This window comes from Carcharodon carcharias, chromosome 14 (genome assembly GCF_017639515.1).
Source record: "Carcharodon carcharias isolate sCarCar2 chromosome 14, sCarCar2.pri, whole genome shotgun sequence".
In the NCBI taxonomy this organism is placed as follows: Eukaryota; Metazoa; Chordata; class Chondrichthyes; order Lamniformes; family Lamnidae; genus Carcharodon; species Carcharodon carcharias.
This window is the reverse complement of record NC_054480.1, coordinates 80,271,499-80,295,800: the sequence shown is the minus strand read 5'-3', so window position 1 is coordinate 80,295,800 and position 24,302 is coordinate 80,271,499. Positions and strand designations below refer to the sequence as shown.

At 42.2% G+C, this 24,302-nt stretch overlaps 1 protein-coding gene across 2 annotated transcripts in view; it reads right to left on the bottom strand.

Annotated features, from left to right (window-relative positions):
• pcif1 (phosphorylated CTD interacting factor 1) overlaps nt 1–24,302 on the bottom strand; it is a 496,521-nt gene that overhangs the window by 450,920 nt on the left and 21,299 nt on the right. For both annotated transcript variants that reach the window (XR_005945091.1, XM_041204028.1), the window contains exon 2: nt 1,717–1,866. Coding sequence is in view for 1 of the 2 variants with exons in the window: in XM_041204028.1 (XP_041059962.1) it covers nt 1,717–1,866 (150 nt within the window). In the remaining variant the exon portion in view is untranslated. The remainder of the gene's footprint in view (nt 1–1,716; nt 1,867–24,302) is intronic.

Here is a 24,302-nt window from a genome sequence, read left to right as displayed (position 1 = left end):
CAAAATTTTATTACTCAGACGGATACCTGCAGAAACACTTAGTGGAAAGAAATAGTGTCAGTGCTCCAAGTGTACTCTTTTTCGAACTCTTCTGTAATCACTGAAAAGGTTACAAGATATACATTCTCCTGAATAGAATGCAGCTGTGTTAAAGAAATTGGTGAAGTTATATTATGAGACAGTGTGTTTGACAAAGTTAAATGATTTAAATTGGCATTGTCTGAAATACTTTTCATCAGAAGCAGAATGGATTCACAAGAAACAATTATGAAGGCATAGTGTATAAAAATGGCAGAGGAGTCAGGATACATGAAGATCTCTCTAAAGCCTAATAAATATTAGCTTTACAGGGAGGCTAAAACCAACAATAAGGATTACAGCCCCAAAAATGGTTCTCCTAGTGTCCTGGTCAATATTTATTCCTTAACCAAAATATTAAAACAGATACTCCAGTAATTTATCTCATTTCTATTTGTGGGAGCTGACTGTGCACAAACTGGCTGCTTCTCAATAGCCCATCTTTAATAGACATACAGGAACTCAAAGAACCCTCTTATATCTGCACTTAGGAACCTAGCAGCACTTGCACCTCATTGATTGTTATGCCTAGGCAGCCAGCAATTCATCAAAACCCCTTCCAACACCCTAACATTTTCCTTAATTGGACACGCCCTAAACACACTGATACTCACCATTTCCGAACATCCCCTCAAAGGCTTTCCAATGCCTTTGACAACTTGGATTTGTACAGCGCAATTCTTGTTGAAAACCACAAGGGGCTTCACAGTCAACAGAGGAACAGATCAATCTATATTTTCTATAGCACCTTTCACAAGCTCTGGGCATCCCAAATCATTTCACTTTTGTTGATGTATAGTTACTGCAGCAGCCAATTTTTGCACAGTAAGGTCCCACAGATAGAGAGATGAATGATTAAAATTTGTGGACGTGTTGGTTGTGTGGTAAATATTGGCCAGGACACCAGGAGAATTCTTCTGATCTTCAACCAGTGCCATTGGAATCGTCATGTTCACCCAGGAGGACAGAAAGGGCCTTTGGTTTAATGTCTGATTCCCAGGCTCAACAGTATTTCCTCCTAAACACATGAGACAGAACCATTAACATCCCTCAGTACCAAATAAAGCCACCCAAACACAATATTGCTCTCAATAGGTTAGCGATGTTTTGTAACGCTCAACTCACTGGGTTGCCTATGTCCTTCATATAAACTATGAGTTAATTACAGCCAAACTGCTGCCACATGAGTCGGGACCAGGTCTAGAAGTATAAAATTACTGTAGACAAATGCTAAAGATCACTAAACCCTCTGGTTCCTGTGCCTCCTACACCCAAATAGAACAGCTAGTTTCTGTAGCAAACATGTCTAAATATACAATTGGCCAGCTATCTCTATCCTAATACAAGAGCAAAATAAGGTGGGTGCTGGAAATCTGAAATAAAAACAGAAAATGCTGGAAATACTCAACAGGTCAGGCATCTGTAGAGAGTGAAACAGAGTTAGCATCTCAGGTCAAGACTTTTTCATCAGAATTTCTAATCTATGTTGCATCCAAAGATGTTAGGCATCTACATATGGATGTGTATCCACAGAATGATTGCAAGGTGGGGTACCAACCAGTGAATATATGGAGAGATTAGAGCTACAAACAGAAATAAAGAGCAGAGTCTAGAATTAATGAGGGGATCAGCTCTCACCTGGCAGATCCTGTGCCACTGGCTTGACAGACTTTGGTGATGAGGGCTGTCCCTTGTTAGCTGTACCCACTGGCTGGACAATAACTGTGGGGTCCACTTGCAGACCGCTGTGGTTTTCACTTGCCATTTCTTTTACATCTGTCCTGCAAACTAAGAGTATAAATACAAGAGTCACTCCATATCACACACTGTTCCAAGCAGCCAGTTAACTTCCTATTTGAGCTGGAATTTTATTGAGTTGCTTTTCTGCTTGTAAAACTTCCATCCGTTAAATCCCAAGACAGTCAAGCTAATCAAACATTAATTCTACATAATGTAAAATTAAAATGCAAAGAAACAGTAAGCAGTACCAAAGATGCAAGTGTCTAGCACTTGACGATACAGGCTTTACATCCTACTATGTAGCCTGACAACTAGCTGATAATACTACTGTTTTAAATCGTACACATCTTGATAGCAGTTGTGCATGTATTCTTCCATTACTAAGCAATGTAAAATAGGCCTCATGGATGGTACAGAACACACACAGATGGTTTCATCTATCCCAGGCCAAACTAATCTTTAAACAAGGAACAATCTGGTTGTCGGGGGTGGGGGGGGTAAACATTTGGAGGTAGATATTTTCACTGAATATACCAGTTGTTTAATTCTGAATGGGTCCTTATTAGTGTTCAGTAATGTCTTCCATATTAATTTGTACGACATGTTAGAACAACATTGAAGAGGCTGTGTTGACAATGGGTCAAGCGATATAGTTCCTTGTGCATGGAATTCTGCCAGAGAAGCAGTGTTTAAAGAAGGAGATTCTTGATGCTAAGAAAAGATCAATTTCAAGTCACTAGTCAACAAGAACAATTTGCATTTATATAGCCCTTTTAACATAATAAACTTCCCGCTGCACTTCACAAGTGCGTCAAACAAAATTGGAGGAAGGTAGTTTCCAAGGAACAATAAAAAAGAGGAAAGAGGGGAAGAGAGCTTGATATTGTTAAAATATTATAACTATTTTTCTCCTGGAGAAAGACACACGTCAGATTGATACCTTAACGGGCTTTCCAAACCGTACGTGAACATTGATTGGTGTGCTGACTATTCCCCTAGCTCTGGTGTCATCGCTCAGGTAATCCTAAAGCATGTGTGTATATTAATTATTAAATAAAATCTGCACAACTCTGGTTCTGTAATTAAGAGACTGAATACATAGAACATAGCAACAGAAAACTTAATAGGCAGTTTCCTGCAATTAAAGGTCAGTATTAACTCTGGGAAAAGTTCCCTCTGGATGGTGGGGGTATGTTAGCTCAGTTTCTTTTCTATTCTTTCATGGGATGTGGGCTTCACTGGCTAGGCCAACATTTATTGCCTATCCCTAATTGCCCTTGAGAAGGTGGTGAGCTGCCTTCTTGAGCCACTGCAGTACACGTGGTATAGGTACACCCACAGTGCGGTTAGGAAAGGAGTTCCAGGATTTTGACCCAGCGACAGTGAAGGAACAGTGATATATTTCCAAGTCAGGATGGTGTGCAGCTTGAAGGGGAACTTCCAGGTGGTGGTGGCCCCATGTGTCTGCTGTCTTTGCCCTTCTAGGTGGTAGAGGTAGCAGGTTTGGAAGGTGCCAAAGGAGCCTCGGTGAATTCCTGCAGTGCATCTGATAGGTAGTACACGCTGCTGCAACTGTGCGTCAGTGGTGGAGGGAATGAATCTTTAAGGTGCTGGATGGGGTGCCAGTCAAGCAGGACTCTGTACTGGATGGTGTCGAGCTTGAATGTTAGAGCTGCATTTAACCAGGCAAGTGGAGAGTATTCTATCACCTCCGACTAATGCCTTATAGATGGTGGACAGCTTTGGGGAGTCAGGTGGTGAGTTACTAGCCACAGGATTCCTAGCCTCTGACCTGCTCTTGTAGCCATAGCATTTATGTGGGCTAATCCAGTTCAGTTTCTGGTCAATGGTAATCCCCAGGATGTTGAAAGCAGGGGATTCAGTAATGGTAATACTAATAATCGAATGTCAAGGGGTGATGATTAGATTCTCTCTTGTTGGAGATGATCATTGCCTGACACTTGTGTGGCACAAAAGTTACTTGCTACTTATTAGCCCAAGCCTGGATATTGTCCAGGTCTTGCTGCATTTGGACATAGACTGCTTCAGTATCTGAGGAGTCACGAATGGTGCTGAACATTGCACAATCATCAGCGAACATCCCCACTTCTGACTTTATGATGGAGGAAGGTCATTGGTGAAGCAGCTGAAGATGGTTGGACCTAGGACGCTACCTTGAGGAACTCCTGCAGTGATGCCCTGGAGCTGAGATGATTGACCTCCAACAACCACAACCATCCTCCTTTGTGCTAGGTATGACTCCAACCAGCAGAGAGTTATCCCCCTGATTCCCACTGACTCCAGTTTGCCAAGGATCCTTGATGCCACACTTGGTCAAAGGCTGCTTTGTTCAAGGGCAGTCACTCTCACCTCACCTCTGGAATTCGGCTCTTTTGTCAATGTTTGAACCAAGGCTGTAGTGAGGTCAGAAGCTGAGTGACCCTGAAAAAAACCCAAATTTGGCCATCAGTGAGCCAGTTATTGCTTTACTGATGGAGAGTAGAGTGAAGGGGTGGTAATTAGCCAGAATAAATCTATCCTTTGTGTATACAGAACAAACCTGGGCAATTTTCCACATAGCTGGGTAGATAACAGTGTTGTAGCTGTACTAGAACAGCTTGGCTAGGGGCGCAGCAAGTTCTGGAGCACAAGTCTTCAGTACTATTGCTGGAATGGTGTCAGGGATCATAGCCTTTACAGTATCCAGTGCCTTCAGCTGTTCTTTGATATCACATGAATTGAATCGACTTGGCTGAAGACTGTGATGTTGGGCACCTCTGGAGGAGGCCGAGATGGATCATCCAGTCAGCACTTCTGGCTGAGGATGGTTGCGAATGCTTCAGCCTAAACTTTTGCACTGATGTGCAGGGCCTCATCATCATTGAGGATGGGGATATTTGTGGAGTCGCTTCCTCCAGGGAGTTGCTTAATTGCCCACCATCATTCACGACTGGTTGTGGCAGGACTGCAGAGTTTAGATCTGACCCATTGGTTGTGGAATCGCTTAGCTCTGGCTATCACTTGCTGCTTATCCTGTTTGGCACACAAGTAGTCCCATGGTGTAGCTCCACCAGGTTGACACCTCATTTTTAGGTATGCCTGGTGCCCTCCTGCACTCTTCATTGAACCAGGGATGATCCCCTGGCTTGATGGCCATGGTAGAGTGGGGGATATGCTAGGCCATGAGGTTACAGATAGTGGCCGGGTACAATTCTACTGATGGCCAACAGCACCTCATGGTTGCCCAGTCTCGAGTTGCTAGATCTGTTTGGAATTTATCAAATTTAGCACAGTGGTAGTGCCACACAATAACAGAGGGTATCCTCAGTGTGAAGGCAGAACTTTGTCTCCACAAGGACTGTGCTGTGGTCACTCCTACCAATACTATCATGGACGGATGCATCAGCGGCAGGCAGGTTGGCGAGGATAAGGGCAAGTATGTTTTTCCCTCTTGTTGACTCCCTCATCACCTGCCACAACCCAGTCCAGCAGCTATGTCCTTTAGGACTCGGCCAGCTCAGTCTGTGGTGGTGCTACCAAGTCACTCTTGGTGATGGGTATTGAAGTCCCCTACCCAGACTACATTGTGCCCTTGCCACCTTCAGTGCTTCTTCCAAGTGGTGTTCAACATGGGCAGGTAGTGGTTCATCAGCTGAGCAAGGGGGGCTTGGGGGCGGGAAATATGATAATCAACAGGTTTCCTTGCCCATGTGAGATTTCATGGGATCCGGAATTGATGTTGAGGACTCCCAGGGCAACCCGCTCCCGACTGTATATCACTGTGTCGCCACCTCTGCTGGTGATGGTGGTGTCTGGGACATGACCTGTAAGGTACGATTCCATGAGTACGGCTATGTCAGGCTGTTGCTTGACTAGTCTGTGAGACAGCTCTCCCAATTTTGGCACAATCCCCCAAATGTTAGTAAGGAGGGTCAACAGGGCTGGGTTTGCCGTTGTCGTTTCCGGTGATCTGTCTGGTTTAATTCTTTTTTAGTGGTTTGATACAATTGAGTGGCATTTAAAGAGTCAGCCACATTACTGCAGATCTGCAGTCACACGTAGGCCAGACCTAGTGAGGATGGCAGATTTCCTTCCCTAAAGGACATCATGAACCAGATGAGTTTTTAAAGACAATGGTTTCATGGTCATCATTAGACTTTTAATGAATTCAAATTCCACCATCAGACATGGTGGAATTCGAATCAAATTCCACCATCTGTAGTGGGATTTACCCTGGGTCTCTGGATTACCAGTCCAATGACAATACCACTACACCACCGTGCGCCGCCCCCCCCCCCCCCCCCCCCACACCCCCCACCCCCCCCCCCCCCCCCCCCCCGACCTGTTTCTGTAGCCACAGTATTTATATGGCTAGTCCAGTTCAGCTTCTGGTCAATGGTAACCCGCAGGATGTTGATAGTGGGGAATTCAGTGATAGTAATGCCATTGAATGTCAAGGGAGATGATTAAATTCTCTCTTGTTGGAAATGTCATTGCCTGGCACTTGTGGCATGAATATTACTTGCCACTTATCAGTCCAAGCCTGAATACTGTCCAGGTCTTGCTGCATATAGACATAGACTGCTGCAGTATCTGAGGAGCCACTAGATGGCTAAAGTGTCATGCAGAACAATGCCAACCCATCAGGTTCAATACCCAGACAGGCTCTGGTAGTTCATGGAGGTCTGCCTCCCTACCTATCCTCATGCTTGATGCAGGGTAGAGACCCTCAAACTGCAAAACCACCCATCTCCAACACAGGAGATACCTATTGTCCAACATAGCTAATTATTTCTGCATAGGCAGGACTTGTAAAGAAGTGCACTGTTTGTTTGTAGAGGATAAGATGTCAAAAGTACAAATGAGAAACTCAAAACAGTAAACATACAGTGGAACAACTTGTGAAGACCACAATCTGTCCAATGCAGATACATCTGAACACTATGGCCTTGACTTTCTAGCTTCCTTTTGCTTGGGAACATCCCAAGCAGGGCAGGACTTCCAAACACCACTGAGATATGTCCTTGACCCCACCTGAACTTTAGGGTGGGGGGGTCATTTAAATGCAGGAAGGAGATGTCCTGATGAAATGGAGTTAAGGTTTTTAATACACAACTCAAACTCACCATAGCACTGGAATACAACTTTCGTGTCACCTAAATTGCGAACGTGAAAAAAAAACATTGTCATCTTTTTCAGCCTATGCAATATGATGCCGTCATGCTCCAGGAAAGGGATCTACTCCCTCTCCAGAGTACTTGAGCCTAACAGGGATACCTTATGTCTTCCAAAAGCAGACATTAAGAGCAATCTCAAATTTCTTCCATTTCCATAGTATACATAAAATTATATAATATATATTTTAAAAAAAACCTTTCCAACTTCACCCAGACCCATCAAAAAATAACAGGATCACAGGTGGGAAGTCTAGACCTCTGAACATCTGCACAGTAAAGAAAACTGGGCAGTCATTAAATATTCAGCTGATCAAGTCTGCAGGTTCAAGTCAAGCAAGAAAAGACTCAGCAATTCAACCACATAAATCCCAATAAAGCAAAAAATAATGCCGGTGCTTTTTTGTAAAAAAAAAGTTCTGCAGTACATGTGATACAATAAGGCAAAATCATGACTCATTTATTGGAACAGGAGCTAATTTGACAGCATGATAACATGCATAGTGTGTTGGAGTTATTCAGCAGGGCAAGTGGCCCTCGCCGTGCAGTTAACAGTTTAGTCAGCAGGGTGCTGCACGATTGCAAAGTTCCCATTTACTGAGCAGGCAAATGGAAAGTCATCCAATTTGGATCTAAAAGAGATAGACAAGGATAATCTAAAAGGTGAAAAAACAGAAATATTGGAGATCCAAAATAGACTTGGAGGTTCATGTACACCCTGTAAAGTTTACAAAAAAATCCAAAACGCTAATGGAATGTTGGTCCTTCTATCTAAAGGTCTAGAATACAAGGAGGTAGGAGATAGGTTTCAGTTAATCAAAGCCCTGGTTAGACTTCACCTGGTGCACTGTGAGCAATTCTGAGCTGTAGGAATGATATACAACAAGTCCTTGCTTATCATTGTGGTTGCATTACTGAAAGATGCAACTTGAAATAAAATATGTTAAGATTTTCCCATTATAGCCATCGTAAAAGCTGTAGTTAGGTTCTACAGAACATTTATCATCACAAAATATACATCAAAACATTGTACGCTGCAAGCTGAAATGCTTTACATTGTTAAATTTGTATATTTTTAAAAGAAAAAACTTAAAAAATTTAAAATATAAAAGGAATATGCTAACTCCTTTTACTTATCTGCGGCTCATCTGGCAGCCATGACGTGGAGGGAAGGGAAGGGGAGGGGAGGGGAGGGGAGGGCTGTCCACGGCTGAGGGAGGGAAAGCCAGCTGACCACAACCAGTGTGGTTGGGTCAGGGAGGAGAGGAACACCAGTTGGGTCAGGCCCAGCGCAAAAAGACATTAAAACAAAGCACAATGTTAAACATAAATACAGACCTTATTAATCTATTGACGTTAAAGCGGAACAACTTAAAATGGGGCAACTTAAAACGGGCTTACTATATTGGCCTTGGAAGGAGTGCAGTTTAGATCTAGCAGAATGGTATCTAGACACCAAGAATTAAATTAGGATTAATTACACAAACTAGAGTTGTATACTCTGGATTTTGGAAAGGTAAGGAGTGATTTGATGAAAGAATAGGATATTAAGAGGAACAGATAGAATAGAAACTTTCTGCTGGCTAGGAAATCTAGGTCAAAAAGGCATAGCCCAAGACAGCCAGACCTTTCAGGAGTGAAATTAGTGAAAAATTAGGAGTAAAAACACACTTCCTCGCACAAGAGGTGTTAGAAGTTTGGAACATTTTTCCACAAATGGCAACTGATGCTAGATCAATAGTAAGTTTTAAATCTAAGACTTAAGATTTCTGTTAGCTAAAGGTATTATGGGATATGGGGCAAAGGCAGGTATGTGGAGTTAGATCACGGATCAGCCGTTATCTCATTGAATGGCAGAACATGTTCGAGGGTTTAAATACCCATTTCCTGTCCCTCTGTAACAGGGAGATGCAACATAAGGGCCTCAATTATTTTCCTTGCCAGTTAATAAAGCACTGCTACCCAGACTGAAATGAGTGGCCATCAGGTTTATCCTTATGCACTCTTCTGACATGCAGAGTTATTCTTTGGTCAGCTCTAGTTTATCTGAGAAACCTCAGACTGCATCAGCCACAACAGCCATGGTGACAATTACCAACAATGAGCCATACCAGATATTTGGAGAAAACAAAATATAATGGACTAGATCTGAACCCATCCAGAAGCTATGACGGAGTTCAATGATGTTGTGTTTCATATATACAATCTGCCTTAATTGAGAGTGTATTTATGACATTTCTGCAACAAGAGCAGGCCATCTAACCTGGACTCCTGCAAGGGCACCCTCATTTGGTTTGCAAACTGCAGAGAAGCACAAAGTCAAAACTTCAGAAAAAATTAGATATTTTGTCGAAGCTTTTCATCTTGCACTTACAAGAAAATACCCATGTCAGGGGAAACACACATTTATACTATATGAGAATAGGGCACTGATTGGTTGGCAAGTGGACTCTGATTGGTGGAGGTGGTGTTTCCATGGAGAATGCACCAGATGATGGTGACCAACAGTTAACTGCCAAGCAGTTTTTGTAATTTAAACTTAAGAATTATGCTGACAACCAATTTAAGATTGTCAGTCAGGCTCACAGTGTGGCACATTTGAATGCACTGGAAGCTACATATGTTAATACACAGGGCCCTGTACTTTGCAGGCAGAAAGAACATGTACACACATTGCATCTGTTTCAGCTAAACAAAATAAGTGACATCCATTCACGGTTCATTCCCCAGGACAATGTTTTGACCAGAGTTAAGCTGCCTGGTTTAAATTTCAAACAATGCTTGGCAGTTAATAGTCAGTCACCATCAACTGGTGCATTCTCCATGACAACGCCTCTACCAGAGTGTACTTGCCAACCAATCAGCACACTCTTCTCATACAGTATAAATATGGTGTTTCCCTGTGAATTGTCCTGAGTGTAAGATGAAAAGCTTCAACAAAAATGTCTCTTTTTCCAGCAATACTCAAGGTCTGTACTACCAAAGGACTAATTTGATATTACTTAAATGGAATTACTACCATCCCATCCCCAAAACATATTCAATAAGTAATCAGTGAAGATCACCCTAAAAATGGACAAACAACCTTTAGTTCAAACCTGCATGCCTTTCATAAAAGGTAACATTTCACGTTAGTTAAATCACCTTCCCGGCAACTTTAAATTACACAACTTCTATCTTTTTGTCTACAAGATAGTATTATTAAATTTTCAATATGACAGAACCCAGTGTAACAGAAATTGAATAGATCAAGAGTTAAGTTCGAATAAGAGTTAAGTTTGATAGAAGAAATGGATTTATCTACATTTCCAATACTTAAAATTAAATATTGAAAAAACAATTTTATTTACAAGCATCTACTATAACTTATTCCCATCCAATCCAAAAGTAACTCCAGAAACCTTAATCTTCCACCTTATTTCACTAAACATCAGCTGACACTAGCATCCAATCTCCACTGAAGTACTTTTATTCTCTAGGTGTGTCACCTGGCTTTGAATAGTACCAGTAAGGTTAAAAAAAATTGATATCTAACCAAGCACACAAGCATTTAGTAAACAATTCAGCAACTTACTTTATTCATACAATTTATAAAAGGTACATGACCAAAATTGACATTACATAAAGTGCAAAAAAAACCCCAGTTTTTTTCCAATACTGTATGTTACTTACTACATATACAATTACAGTCAATATTAACAATGTCCTTCAGTGTCCAGCCTCTCTGTACTGTGGCTGAAAGGCCTTTGACAATGGCCTTTCCCCATTGCACTAGCTGCCCGCGTTATTGCGGAAAATAAAAGCTCAGTGTAAGGGGTAACATCTTGGCATGGATAGAAGATCAGTTGCTAACAGGAAACAGTAGGCATAAATGAGTCATTTTCTGGCTGGCAAGATGTGATGAGTGGCGTGCCACAGGGATCAGTGCTGGGACTTCAACTCTTCATAATTTATATAAACGACTTGGATGAAGGGACCGAAGGCATGGTTGCTAAATTTGGTGATGACACAAAGATGGATAGGAAAGTTGTGAAGAGGACATAAGGAGGCTACAAAAGGATATAGATAGGTTAAGTGAGTGGGCAAAGATCTGGCAAATGGAATATAATGTAGGAAAATGTGAAATTGTCCGTTTTTGTAGGAAGAATAAAAAAGCAGCATATTATGTAAATGATGAGAGATTACAGAGCTCCAAGATGGAGGGATCTGGCTGTCCTAGAGTATGAATTGTAAAAAGTTAATATGCAGGTACAGTAAGTGATGAGGAAAGCTAATATTGTTTATTGCAAGGGGAATTGAATACAAAAGTAGAGAGATTATGCTTTAGTTATATAGGATATTGATGAGACCACATCTGGAGTACTGTGTACAATACTGGTCTCCTTATTTAGGGAAGGGTGTAAATACATTGAAAACAGTTCAGAGAAGGTTTTCTAGACCGATACCTCTAATGGGCTGATTGTCTTATGAGGAAAGGTTGGACAGGCTGGGGTTGTATCTGCTGGAGTTTAGAAGAATCAGAGGCAACTTAATTGAAACATATCCTGAGAGGTCGTGACAGGGTAGATGTGGAAAGGGTGTTTCCTCTTTGGGAGAATCTAGAACTAGGGATTACAGTTTAAAAATAAGGGGTCTTCTACTTAAGACAAAGATGAGGAAAATTTTTTTCAGAGGGCAGTGAGTCTTTGGAACTCTTCCTCAAAGGGTGGTGGAAGCAGAGCCTTTGAATATTTTTAAGGCAGACTTAGATAGATTCTTGATCAGCAAGGGGGCGAAAGGTTATCAGGGGTAGGTGGAAATGAGGAGTTGAGGTTACAATGAGATTAGCCATGATTTTGATTGCCAGGGCAGGCTCGAGGGTCCGACTGGTCTACTCCTGCTCCTAAGTTACTGTGTCCCTCTGCATGTAGTCCTGGACCTTGGAATGTGGCAGTCTGCAACGCTTAGTTGTAAACAAGTCTTTGCACTGGAAGAACAAAAGGTTTTGGGCAGGCCAAAGAGCACCTTTCACTGAGTTGATGGTCCTCCAGACTCACATGAGGAAACAAAATGGCACCAAGATTATGATTTGAAATTGTTAAACTCAATTTTGAGTCCTGAAGACTGTAAAGTGTCTAATCAAATCAAGAGGTGCTATTCTTCAAGCTTACGTTAAGCTTCACTGGAATAGTGCAGTAGGCCAAGGACGGAAACATCAGATTGAATGGAGGTGTTCCACAAAGCGATCACCCAATTTGCTGTTTCCTTTTCTTTGCTTGCTTTGGTTTTTCTCCCCCTTTTTTGCTTTCAGTCAGCAGCGCACCTACTCTAGACACTTTGCTTCTTTTTATGTCCCATCTCACCATTCCGTGTGGCTCCGTCATTCAACCTTTCCTGTTTCCAACCCTATCACAGACTTTCCTTTTGTCCTTGGCCCACCCACCCATTGCTCAAAACCTATTACATTTCTAACTTTTCCCAGATCCGATGAAAGGTCACAGACCTGAAACATTAACTCTGTTTCTTTCCACAGAGGCTGCCGTAACCTGTTGAGTATTCTGAGTATTTTCTGTTTTTCTTTCAGGTTTCCAGTCCCACAGTATTCTGCTTTTCGATCAAACTTCATCACAATCTTGCCATTGCTTCATGACGATGATGATGGTGATGGATGATAAGTACAATTGTCTTGAGTGGGAGATCTGAAACAGACACCTTCAAAATCCAGACAAGTGTCAAGCAAGGTTGTAAGATTGCCCCAATTCTCTTTACAGTCTGTGACTATTCACTTCAAAGATCAGCTGCCCTCTGGTGTCAGTAGTAAATGCCTCCTAAATGGAAAAATCATTCACCTCAGTTGCCTCTGTGCCAACTAAACTGGCCACCACAGACATACACGATCTACAGTTTGTGGATGACTGCAGTGTCGTTGCCACTCTGCACCACAGTGTATTGCATGTCGATCTCTTTCAATTCTGCATACAATAAGCTTGGATGTTGCCAAAATAAAACTCATACCTGGTCAGTCAAATATTCCACCAAATATATGTTGAAGGAGACACTCTGGAATATGTCAAGCGCTTCCCATAACTTGGCAGCCACATCTCTCAAAAGGCCACCATTGACGAGGAGATCTATCATTGGATCAACTGCACCAGCTCAGTCTTCTATGAACTACAGCAGTGGGTGTTTGACAACATAGACTGCCACACGTCAACTGAAGTCCTAGTGTACAGAGTAGCTGTCGTTGCCACACTCCTGTATTGCAGTGAGACCTGGGTTGTGTATCAGAGACACATAAAAACACTAGAGAAATTCCAGTAGCAATGCTTCAGCTGCATCCTCCAAATTCAAGTGGGATGACCATTGAACAAATGCTAGTGCCCATCATGCAGCCAGCTCCGCAAGCATTCAGGCAAAACTCCTACAAAATCAACTTTGATGGACTGGACACTGCGTCCAGATGGTCAAACAGGTCCTGTTTTCTCAACTCTTAACTGACCAGCGTTCCAGGGAGGACAAAGAAAAAGCTTCAAAAATATTCTGAAGCTCTTCTTGAAGTGTGGCAGCAGTGACATACATTAATGACCAGGCAGAGCTTGCTACCAACTGGCAACTTGTCCATCATGCTGCATCACGCTTTGAGTCACATCTTAATGCAGTAGATCAGTGGCAGAAAGAAAAGGAAGTAAATCTTGCACTTGGGATCCTATCTCATGGGACGTCCTGCCCCATGTGCCTAAAAATCTGTGGGTTGAGAATCAGCTTGTTTAGTCACATGAAGACATAAGGCAGAAACTCACAACCCAGAGTAGACATCACCTTCAAATCGAGGGACCCTCAGGTCCCTCTACTCCTGCATCCTCCTTAGAATTGTATCCTTTATATTTTATTTTGCCACCGCTTCTACTTCCTGCCAAAATGTATCACCGGAACCTCTCTAAGTTTTATTAAGTTTTGTCTGCCGCTTGTCTAAGTATGACACTAACAAGTGGATATTTTTCCTCTTGGTGTCACCTTACCACTGGAATTTATCTGTTTTGTCCACGAATGGACCAAGACTGTAATGAGGTCTGGAGCAGAGCACCCTTGGGGGAACCCAAGCAGAGTGTCAGTGAACAGGTAATTGCTGAGTAAGTGTCATTGATAGCACTGTCAACAACACCTGCTTCCTATTGACTCATGTCAATTTTCCACATTGTCAGGTAGATGCCAGTGATCAGACACTGGGACAATGGCAGCATGGATACGAAGTTGGCTGAGTGACAGGTGGCAGTAGTGTTGAGTGGGTTTTTTTGGATCAGATGGAGGTATACAGTGGGGTTCTCCCAGGGGTCAGTATTAGACCACTGCTTTTCTTGATCTAGGTCTTGATCAGTGACGTGGGCTTTGGTGTGCAGGGCACAATTTCAAAATTTGCAGGTGACACGAAACTTGGAAGTATTGTGAACTGAGGAGGAGGATAATGATGGACCTTTGAGGACAACAACGAAGATGGTTGTTGGGAGGCCAATCATTTCAGACCCAGGACATCACTGTAGGAATTCCTCAGGGTAGCATCCTAAGCCCAACCATCTTCAGCTGCTTCAATGATCACCACCACACACCAACCCCCAAACACCAGGTCAGAAATGGGGATGTTGATGATTGCACAGTGTTTAGTGCCATTTGCAACTCCTCAGGTACTGAAATAGTCTATGCCCACCACATGCAGCAAGACTGGATAACATTCAGGATTGGGTTGATAAGTAGCAAGTAACATTTACACCACACAAATGTCAGGCAATGACCATCTCCAAATTGAGCGAATTTAACCAGATATACGTTAATGACTAGGCTTTAGTGTACAGACAACAGGTCAAATGGCCTCCTTCTGTGCTGTAACTATTCTCTGAATCCCCCACCAACATCCTGGGGGTTAACACTGACCGGAAACTGAACTGAACAGCTGTGGCTACAAGGGCAGGTCAGGAGCTGGGAATTCTGGGACGAGTAGCTCGCCACTTGACTCCCCAAAGTCTCTCCATCACCCCCAAATGTTAGAAACATACCTCTCAAGACTGAATTTTTCTTTCACAAAATGGAAGGACATGGCATACTCTGGACATTTGGATGATAACCTGGGATTTTTTTTTAAAAAAGGTCACAAATTCACTTTGGAACTGTCAGCAAGCAGGCCTCTTCCAAAAATCACCTCACCTGCATGGCACTCAAGATCTGGTTGTTTTGAACTGCAATCAACAACTGATGAAGGAAAAAAACTAAAAAGATTGGCAACTTGGAAATCACATGGTTGAGAGGAAAAAAGCTTCAGTTGTGAACCAGCAGCCCATCTTCACACAAGGGAGCTCCAAGTCAACAGCGTCGAAACCCAGAATCACAGAATCTTTACAGCGCAGGAGGCGGCCATTCAGCCCATTGTGTCTGCAATGACTCTCTGAAAGATCATTCCACTTAGTCCCACTCCCCCTGCCTTATCCCCGTAACCTTGCGCATTATTTCTTTTCAGGTAGCAATCCAATTCCTTTTTGAATACCGTGTTCGAACCTGCCTCCATCACTTTTTCAGGAAGCTGGTTCCAGACTCAAGCTACGCTCTGGATGGTTGGGGTCTGAAAAAAAATTTTACTCATCACATTTACTCTTTTTGTCAATTATTTTGAATCTGTGCCCTCTAGTTCTTGATGCTCTCGAGGGGGAACAGGTTCTCACTAATTATCCTGCCCATATCCCTGATTGAATACATCTCTCAAGTCACCTCTCACCCTTCTTTTCTCCAAGGAAAAGAGTCCCAACCTCTCCAATATATCCTCATAGCTACAGTTTTTTTAACCCTGGAATCATTCTGGTGAATCTCCTCTATACTCTTTCCAATGCTTTCACATCCTTCCTCAAGGTGCCCAGAACTGGAGGCAGGGCTCCAGATAAGGCCTAACTAGTGTCTTATATAAGTTCAACCTCCTTACTCATGTACCCAATGCCCCTATTAATAAAGCCTAAGATATTATATGCTTTATTAATTGCTCTCTCAGCATGCCCTGTCATCTTCAATGACCTATGTACATAGACACCAAGGTCCTCTGTTCCTGCACCTCCTTTGGAGTCTCTCCCTTTATACTATACTGTGTCTCTATATTCTTCCTGCCAAAATGGATCACCTCGCACTTCTCTGCATTGAACTTCATCTGCCACTTGCCTGCCCAATCCACCAACATGTCTATGTCCTTTTGAAGTTCAAGACTATCCTCATCACAATCGACAACATTCCTAATCTTTGTATCATCTACAAATTTTGAACATGCCCTGCATGCCACAGTCTAGATCATAAATATATATCAGGAAGAGTAAAGGTCCCAACACAGACCCATGGAGAGTTCTACTACAAACCTTCCTCCAATCTGAAAAACAACCATATATAACTACTCTGCTTTCTGTCACTCAGCCAAATTCTTATCCAAGTGCCGACTTTCCCTTTCATTCCACGACCTAGAATTTTGTTCAAGTCTGTTGTGTAGCACTGTATTGAATGCCTTTGGAAAATCCATATACACATCAACAGCATTTACATTATCAACCTTCTCTGTTACCTCAAAAAATTCTAGCAAGTCAGTTAACATGATTTTCCCTGAATAAATCCATGCTGGCTTTCCTTAATTATCCTGCACTTGTCTAAGTGATGATCGCTTTTATCACGAACAAAAGGTTCCAGAAGTTTCACTGCCGCTGAGGTCAAACTGACTGGTGTGTAGTTGCCAGCTTTATCCTTGTACCCCTTTTTGAACAAGAGAGTAACATTCACAATTCTCCAGTCCTCTGGCACCTCTCCTGTGTCTAAAGACTGGAGGATTATCACTAGTGCCTCTGCAATTTCCACTCTCACTTACCTCAGTACCCTTGGATGCATTTCATCCAGACCTTGTCTATTTGAAGTAAAGATAGCCTAACACCACCACTTCCTCAAATGTAAATTCTTCTAGTGTACCAGTTACCTGCTCTCTCACCTCGGCCTGCACAACATCTTCGTCCTTTGTAAAGGCAGATGCAAAGTACTCGTTCAATACCTCCGCTATTTCTCCAGCCTCCATGTGCAAGTCCCCTTTTTAATCCCTAATATTGCTTTTACCATTCATTATTTACATGTTTATACAAGACTTTGGGATTCCATTTTATGCTAGCTGCCAGTCTTTTTTCATGCTCTCTCTTTGCTTTTCTTATTAGTTTTTTCACTTCCCCATGGTCCTTCTATAGTCAGCCTGATTTACCATTATATTTTCAACCTGAGGGTAGTGAATCTGTGGAATTCTTTACCACAGAGGGCTGTAGAGGCTGGGTCACTAGGTATATTCAATGTTGAGATAGACAGGTTTTTAATCGGTAAGGGAATTATGGGTTATGGGGAAAAAGCAGGAAAATGGAACTGAGGATTGTCAGATCAGCCATGATCTCATTGAATGGCAGAGCAGACTCGATGGGTTGAATGGCCCACTTCTGTTCCTATGTCTTATAGCCTGACATCTGTTGCACATGTGCTTCTTTCTTTTCATCCTCACCTCTCTCTCTCGTCATCCAGGGCGCTCTGGATTTATTTGTCCTACCTTTCCCTTCAAGGGAATATACAATGACATTGCCTGCAATAAATTATCTTTAAAGGTGGCCCATTGTTCACCCACCGCCTTTTCTGCCAACATTTGATTCCAATTCACTTGACTCAGGTGCGTTCTCACCCCATCAACTTTATTCTTTGTTTTATAACTCCCATTCTCCAAAGCCCATCTCCGCAGAGACTGTCCGTCCTTTGGCTGGGTGTGTGCCTGCGTGCATGCTGGGGGGATTCTTTAAGAAGAGATAGATAAATGTACTGCCCAATTACAATTTGTGTTAATTAGTATTTGCAACTTGTTAAAAGTAATAAAAGCAAAATACTGTGGATGCTGGAAATCTGAGTTTTTCCAGCTATTTTTGTTTTTGTTAAAAGAAGTTTGTTTTAAAATATTAATTCAGTTTTTTGAAAGAAGCCTGGTAAGAGTCTCTTTTCTTCTGGGTACTAGAAGTATAGGTACACAATTGGCCACATCGGTGAGAAAATTTAACATTTATATTACTTGTACAGCCTTGTAGAGTACTTGTAGAGTAGTGGGGCTTGATAATTCATGCACTCTCCCATCCTGTCATAACACAAGGAACAAGCCAAGACCGTGATAGAATACTCTCCACTTGCCCGAGTGCAGCTCTAACACTCAAGAAATTCAACACCATTCAGTACAAAGCAGTCCACTTGATCAGCACCCCATTCATCATCATAAACATTCACTCCCTCCACAAACTGGTGCACAGTGGCAGCAGCGCGCGCCAACTATAAGATGCACTTCAGCAACTCACCAGGGCTCCTTCGACTACACTTTCCAAACCCATGGCCCCTACCACCAGGACAACAACATCAAACACAGTGGGAACATGATCACCTACAGGCTCCCATCCAAGTCCTCATCTCAATTTTAAATGGGAGCCCCCTCATTTTAAAACTGTGCCCCCAGTTCTAGATTCTCCCAAAAGGGGAAATATCCTCTTAGTATCTACCCTATCAAACCCCCTCAGAATCTTGTTTCGTTAGATCTCCTCATTCTTCTAAACTCCAGTGAGGACAGGCCCAACCTTTCCCCATAAGACAACCCCTAAACCCCTTCATCCCAGGAATCAGCCTAGCAAACCTTCTCTGAACTGCCTTCAATACAAGTATATCTCTCCTTATATTAAGGAGAACAAACCTGCATACAATACTCCACATGTGGTCTCACCAATACCCAGTACAGCTGTAGCAAGACTTTGCTACTTTAATATTCCATCCACCTCGCAATAAAGGCCAACATTCCATCAGCCTTCTAATTAATTGCTGTATTTGCATGCTGACTTTTCAGGATTCATGTACAAGACACCCAGATCCTGCTCCACTGCAGTAATTCTGCACTGTCTCTCCCCATTGAAATAATATTCTGCTTTTCTATTCTTCCTGCCAAAATGAACAACCTCACATTATACTCCATCTGCCAAATTTTTGCCCACTCACTCATCCTATCTATAACCCTTCCCACAACCTGCTTTTCTACCTATCCTTATATCAGCAGCAAATTTGGTTACAATACAATCCTTTCATCCAGGTCATTAATATTAATTGTAAATAGTTAAGGCCCCAGCACTGATCCCTGTGGCACTCCACTAATTAGTTTGCCAACCTGAAAAAGACCTATTTATCAGCTTTGACCAATTTGGGACATGGATTAGGGTCTTTAGCATTACCAAAACAAAATTCCGGAGAACATATTTTTACTTGTTACATTTTGCATCAGAACAGTCTTCAAATTCTAACTCATCCTGCCCTGCCACAGGCAAGTAACCTAAGTAACACCTTCTGAAAACATTACCCAGTTCCTCCAACGAACATAAGGAACACCAAATAGTAAACAAATATATCAATGTAAATTGGTAGAGTAATAGTGCTGACATATTGCTGGAGGTTGCCCCTGTTGGCACTCGAACAATTTTGCACTTCATTTAGCTGAGAAAATAGGGCTTCAGGATTTGTAATTATATAGGTTCACCACACTATTCCTGGGATGGCAGGATTATCCTAGGAGGACAGCTTGGGAAAACTGGACATATATTCTCTAGAATTTTGAAGGATAAGAGATGATCTCATTGAAACTTACAAAATTCTTAGTTGGCACAACAGGGTAGATGCAGGAAGGATGTTTTCTCTAGCTGAGGGATCTAGAACCAGAAGGGGTGGACCTTTTAAGACTGAGACAAGGAGCAATTTCTTCACTCAGAGGTTGATGAATCTTTGGAATTCTCTACTCCAAGAGGGCTTTGGAAGTTCAGTTCTTGAGTATGTTCAAGACAGATGGATAGATTTCTAGATATTAAAATATCAAGGGATAAAGGGATAGCACAGGAAAGTGCCGTTGAGGTAGATGATCAGCCATGGTCTGGTTGAAGGGTAGAGCAGGCTCAAAGGGCTGAATGACCTACTCTTCACATTACGCTCCCATTTCTAATTCCTAATCTACGGCCAATGTATACTCTCCACAAACTAATACTTCTGTCTAGTTTTAACACTGGAATAATAAATGCGATGGAGTGCTCCCTTTATCATTCTTCTTTTCAGCTCATTAGAATTTTTTTTGCTTTAAAAAGCCACATGGCACAGACTGTGTGGTAAATAATACTGATATGCTACTTCTTAAAAATGTGTTTAACCTCTATACCATTTAGTCCCTTGTGTACCCCATGCACCATACTTGCTTCCAAATACTCACCTACAAATCTTCACTCCTGGTAGTTTGGCAGCTTTATTTGTTCTGCCAAATTAACTATCAATGGAAACCAGTTATTTTTAATAAAGCAGAACCATTTTTGGAACTAGATGCTAAAGTAATAACACCAGCTGCTCTGAGTCACAGGTGCATCATTTTCAATGATGGACACCGCTTATCTGCTTTGAAACTAAACAGTTGTAGCATGTGGTGATCCATTTTCAAACTCTGTGCTGATCTTATTTAAGGCCTATTGTGGAAACATTGGTCTGTCATCTTAGAAAGCAGCTTTCACTGATTTTTTTGTACCCCCACCTCCTCACTCATACCCCCAAGATTACATTTGCACTGGGCTTGTACACAAGAGAAGACTATCTACTGGAAACACAACAGATTGGGAATTTCTAGCACTAGCAGTGTATTTACAGACTCATCTTCTGTTTTCTCTGATGGAATATTCAGCAATAACTAGATTTGGGACTTTGCCAAATTTAACACCTGATCATTATTTAATTGGGGTTAAGTCTTTGATGAAAGTAAGTTTAATTCCTTCGCTCTGGAAAATGAAGTTTCATACAAATTTCTTTGCCATACTATATCTCATTCCCAGCCACTTTGATAAGTTCTAAAAATTATTTTAATCAAGTGGCATCCAACATGGGGTATTCACTTTATTTTTCCAAATGGCACACTCACAATCAAAAGAAACTTGCAGGCAACTTGGAGTTTAGATACCTCTCAGCAACTCTGCACCCCTCTTGGTGCTCCAGGTAAACAACCTTTCACCACATAGCATTTGAGGTTGTGCATTAGTGCAAGAAATTTCCCTGACCTCAAAACCATAACACTGGAGGAGCATGATACCAAATTAAAGGCAGCACAAAGATGACAGACTCCATGACCCATCAGATCCTACACTGAAAAGTTTCAAACTTTCAAGGGATGAAACTGTTAACCAGAACATCGCCCCTTGACAAAAACAGAATTACCTAGAAAAACTCAGCAGGTCTGGCAGCATCGGCGGAGAAGAAAAGAGTTGATGTTTCGAGTCCTCATGACCCTTCAACAGAACTGAGTGAAATCTTGTCGCAGAGAGGAGCAAGGCATTTCGACAAGATTTCACTCAGTTCTGTTGAAGGGTCACGAGGACTCGAGACGTCAACTCTTTTCTTCTCCGCCGATGCTGCCAGACCTGCTGAGTTTTTCCAGGTAATTGTTTTTGTTTTGGATTTCCAGCATCCGCAGTTTTTTGTTTTTAATCGCCTCTTGACGTTCAATGGCATTACCATCACTATCCCCCACTATCAACATCCTGGGGGATACCAATTACCAGAAACTGAACTGGACTCGCCATGTAAATACTGTAGCTAACACAGCAGGTCAGAGACTAGGAATCCTGCAGCAGGTAACTCAACTCCTGACTCCCCAAAGGCTGCCCCCCACCTACAAGAAACAAGTCAGGAGTGTAATAGAATACTCCCCACTTGCCTGGATGAGTGCAGCTCCCACAACGCTCACGAAGCTCGATACCATCCAGGACAAAACAGACTGTTTGATTGGCAGCATATTCACTTCACTCCCTCCTCAACCAATGCACAGTAGCAGCAGTGTGTACCATCTACAAGATGCACTGCAGAAACTCACCAAGCCTCCTTAGGCAGCACCTTCCAAACCCAAGACCGCTACATCTAGAAGGACAAGGGCAGCAGCTAGATGGGAACACCACCACCTGGAAGTTTCCCTCCAAGCCACTCACCATCCTGACTTGGAAATATGTCATCATTCCTTCACTTTTGCTGGGTCAAAATCCTGGAACTCCCTTCCTAACAGCACTGTATGCACACCTACTGGCTCACAAAGACAGCTCAGCACCACCTCCTCAAGGGCAACTAGGGATGGGCAATAAATGCTGGCCCAGCCAGTGAAGCACCCATCCCATGAATGAATAAAAAAAAGTTGTGGCTACTGTAAATATCATTCTTCACACGGTGACAATCTGCATTTGAGTCGGAAACGTTAAATGTGCTTCTCATACTAAAGAAAAAACTACTTGTATTTATATAGTGCTTTCCATGAAATACTTGACATATATGAAACGTGGCAGCCAATTTGCTACAAACCCCACAAACAGCAATGTGATAATGACCAAATGATTATGCTTTTTCTGATGTTGATTAAGGGATAAATATTGGTCAGAATACTGGGGATATCTCCCCTGCTTTTCTTAAAAATAGTGCCATGGGGTCTTTCATGTCCACCCAAGCAGGTAGAAAGGGCCTCGGTTTAACATCTCGTCCAAAAGACAACTCAGTCAGTACTGCACCAGAGTGACAACCTTGATTTTTGTCCTGAGTGCGTCTTGAACCCAGAACCATGTGACTAGTGTTTTTCAGCAAAGTAGAAGCCCATGGAACAAAAGGGGTTGTCATCTTGTGACTATCTAAGGATAATCATCTCAGTTCCAGGATGTCACTGCAGGAGTTCCTCAGTAGTGTCCTAGGCCCAACCATCTTCAGTTGTTTCATCAATGACCTTCCTTCCATCATGGGGTCAGAAATGGGAATGTTCGCTGATGATTGCACAATATTCAGCATCATTCACGACGACTCAGATGCTGCATTTGGACATTGACTGCTTCAGTTAGATCTGGAAAATATCCAGGCTTGAGCTGACAAGTGGCAATTAACATTCATGCCTCAAGTGCCAGGCAATGACCATCTCCAACAAGAAAATCTAACCACCGCGCCATGACATTCAATGGCATTACCATCACTGAACCCCTCACTATCAACATCCTGGGGATCACCATTGACCAGAAACTGAACTAGACTAGCCATATAAATACTATGGCTACAAGAGCTCTTCAGAGGCTAAGAATCCTGCGGCAAGTAACTCACCTCCTGACTCCCCAAAGCTGCCCACCATCTACAAAGCACAGGTCAGGAATATGACGCTGAGATTGAAATACATTTCCAGTACGACAGAGAATGAATATTAGAGAATGATATTTTAAATAAACTTCTCCTGTGCAATGACAGAAGTAAAGAATTAAGCTGCCAACCAAAGGTTATTCCTACCTGGTCACATGGTATGGTCTAAAATTTCTTGGCCACTTTTCTAGTTCAATCCACAGCACAATTTACTAAGATTGCTAATGAATGTGAAATAGGCCTGCATTTTCTTCTAATGGATCACAATAGATATTCCTTGCCATGGGAAAGGCAGGAATTACATTCTCTTAACTCTAGTGAACAGAACTCCAAATGTAACAGGCATAAAGGTACCTATTGATTTAATTATAGCTCAGCCTCTAATGTCACAGGCAGAATGCACACCATGCTTGGGTTCTTTTCAAAGATAGTACACTAATCTACTCAATTATAAATGTTATGAAAACCTTTTATTGCATATGACATACACAGCAATACTAAACTTACATCAACAAACAATCCCAAATAGCACACGTAGTCTCAGACTTCAAAAACAGCTCACTAGGTTTTGGATGAGATCTGTTGTCCAGCAGATGACAGGTACTGATTCCCACTCGGATCAGTTGGGAGTTGGGCATTCAATTTAGAAAAGAGGCCTGGAGTACAAATCTCTTCAGGATTGCCACTCACCTCACACTAGCACCCCCCAAATTAAGATTGGGGCTCAAAACCAATTCTACTGGTGTACTGATTTAGCAATAATATTTTGCTTTTGAGAAAAGTGTTCATGGAGATATTATGGTTACTGTTCTATCTCAGTTTCAATGCGTGTACCCCGCCAACACATCAGACCAAATCAAACACCAAAGCTCCTAGCTCAGCAAAGCAAGTAAATGCTAGTAGAAGACGACTAACAAATTGGGAATCTCAATCTCATCGTGTTCCAAAGAGGCATCCTACTTACCTCCCACCTGAGGTACTAAATGAGCATTGAATCTATCTTTAACAAGGAATATGCTACATAAACCATACAGGAAAAGCAGGGAGTTGAAGAGGCTAAATCGGATAAAAATTGATAGATGAGGAGTTAAAAAG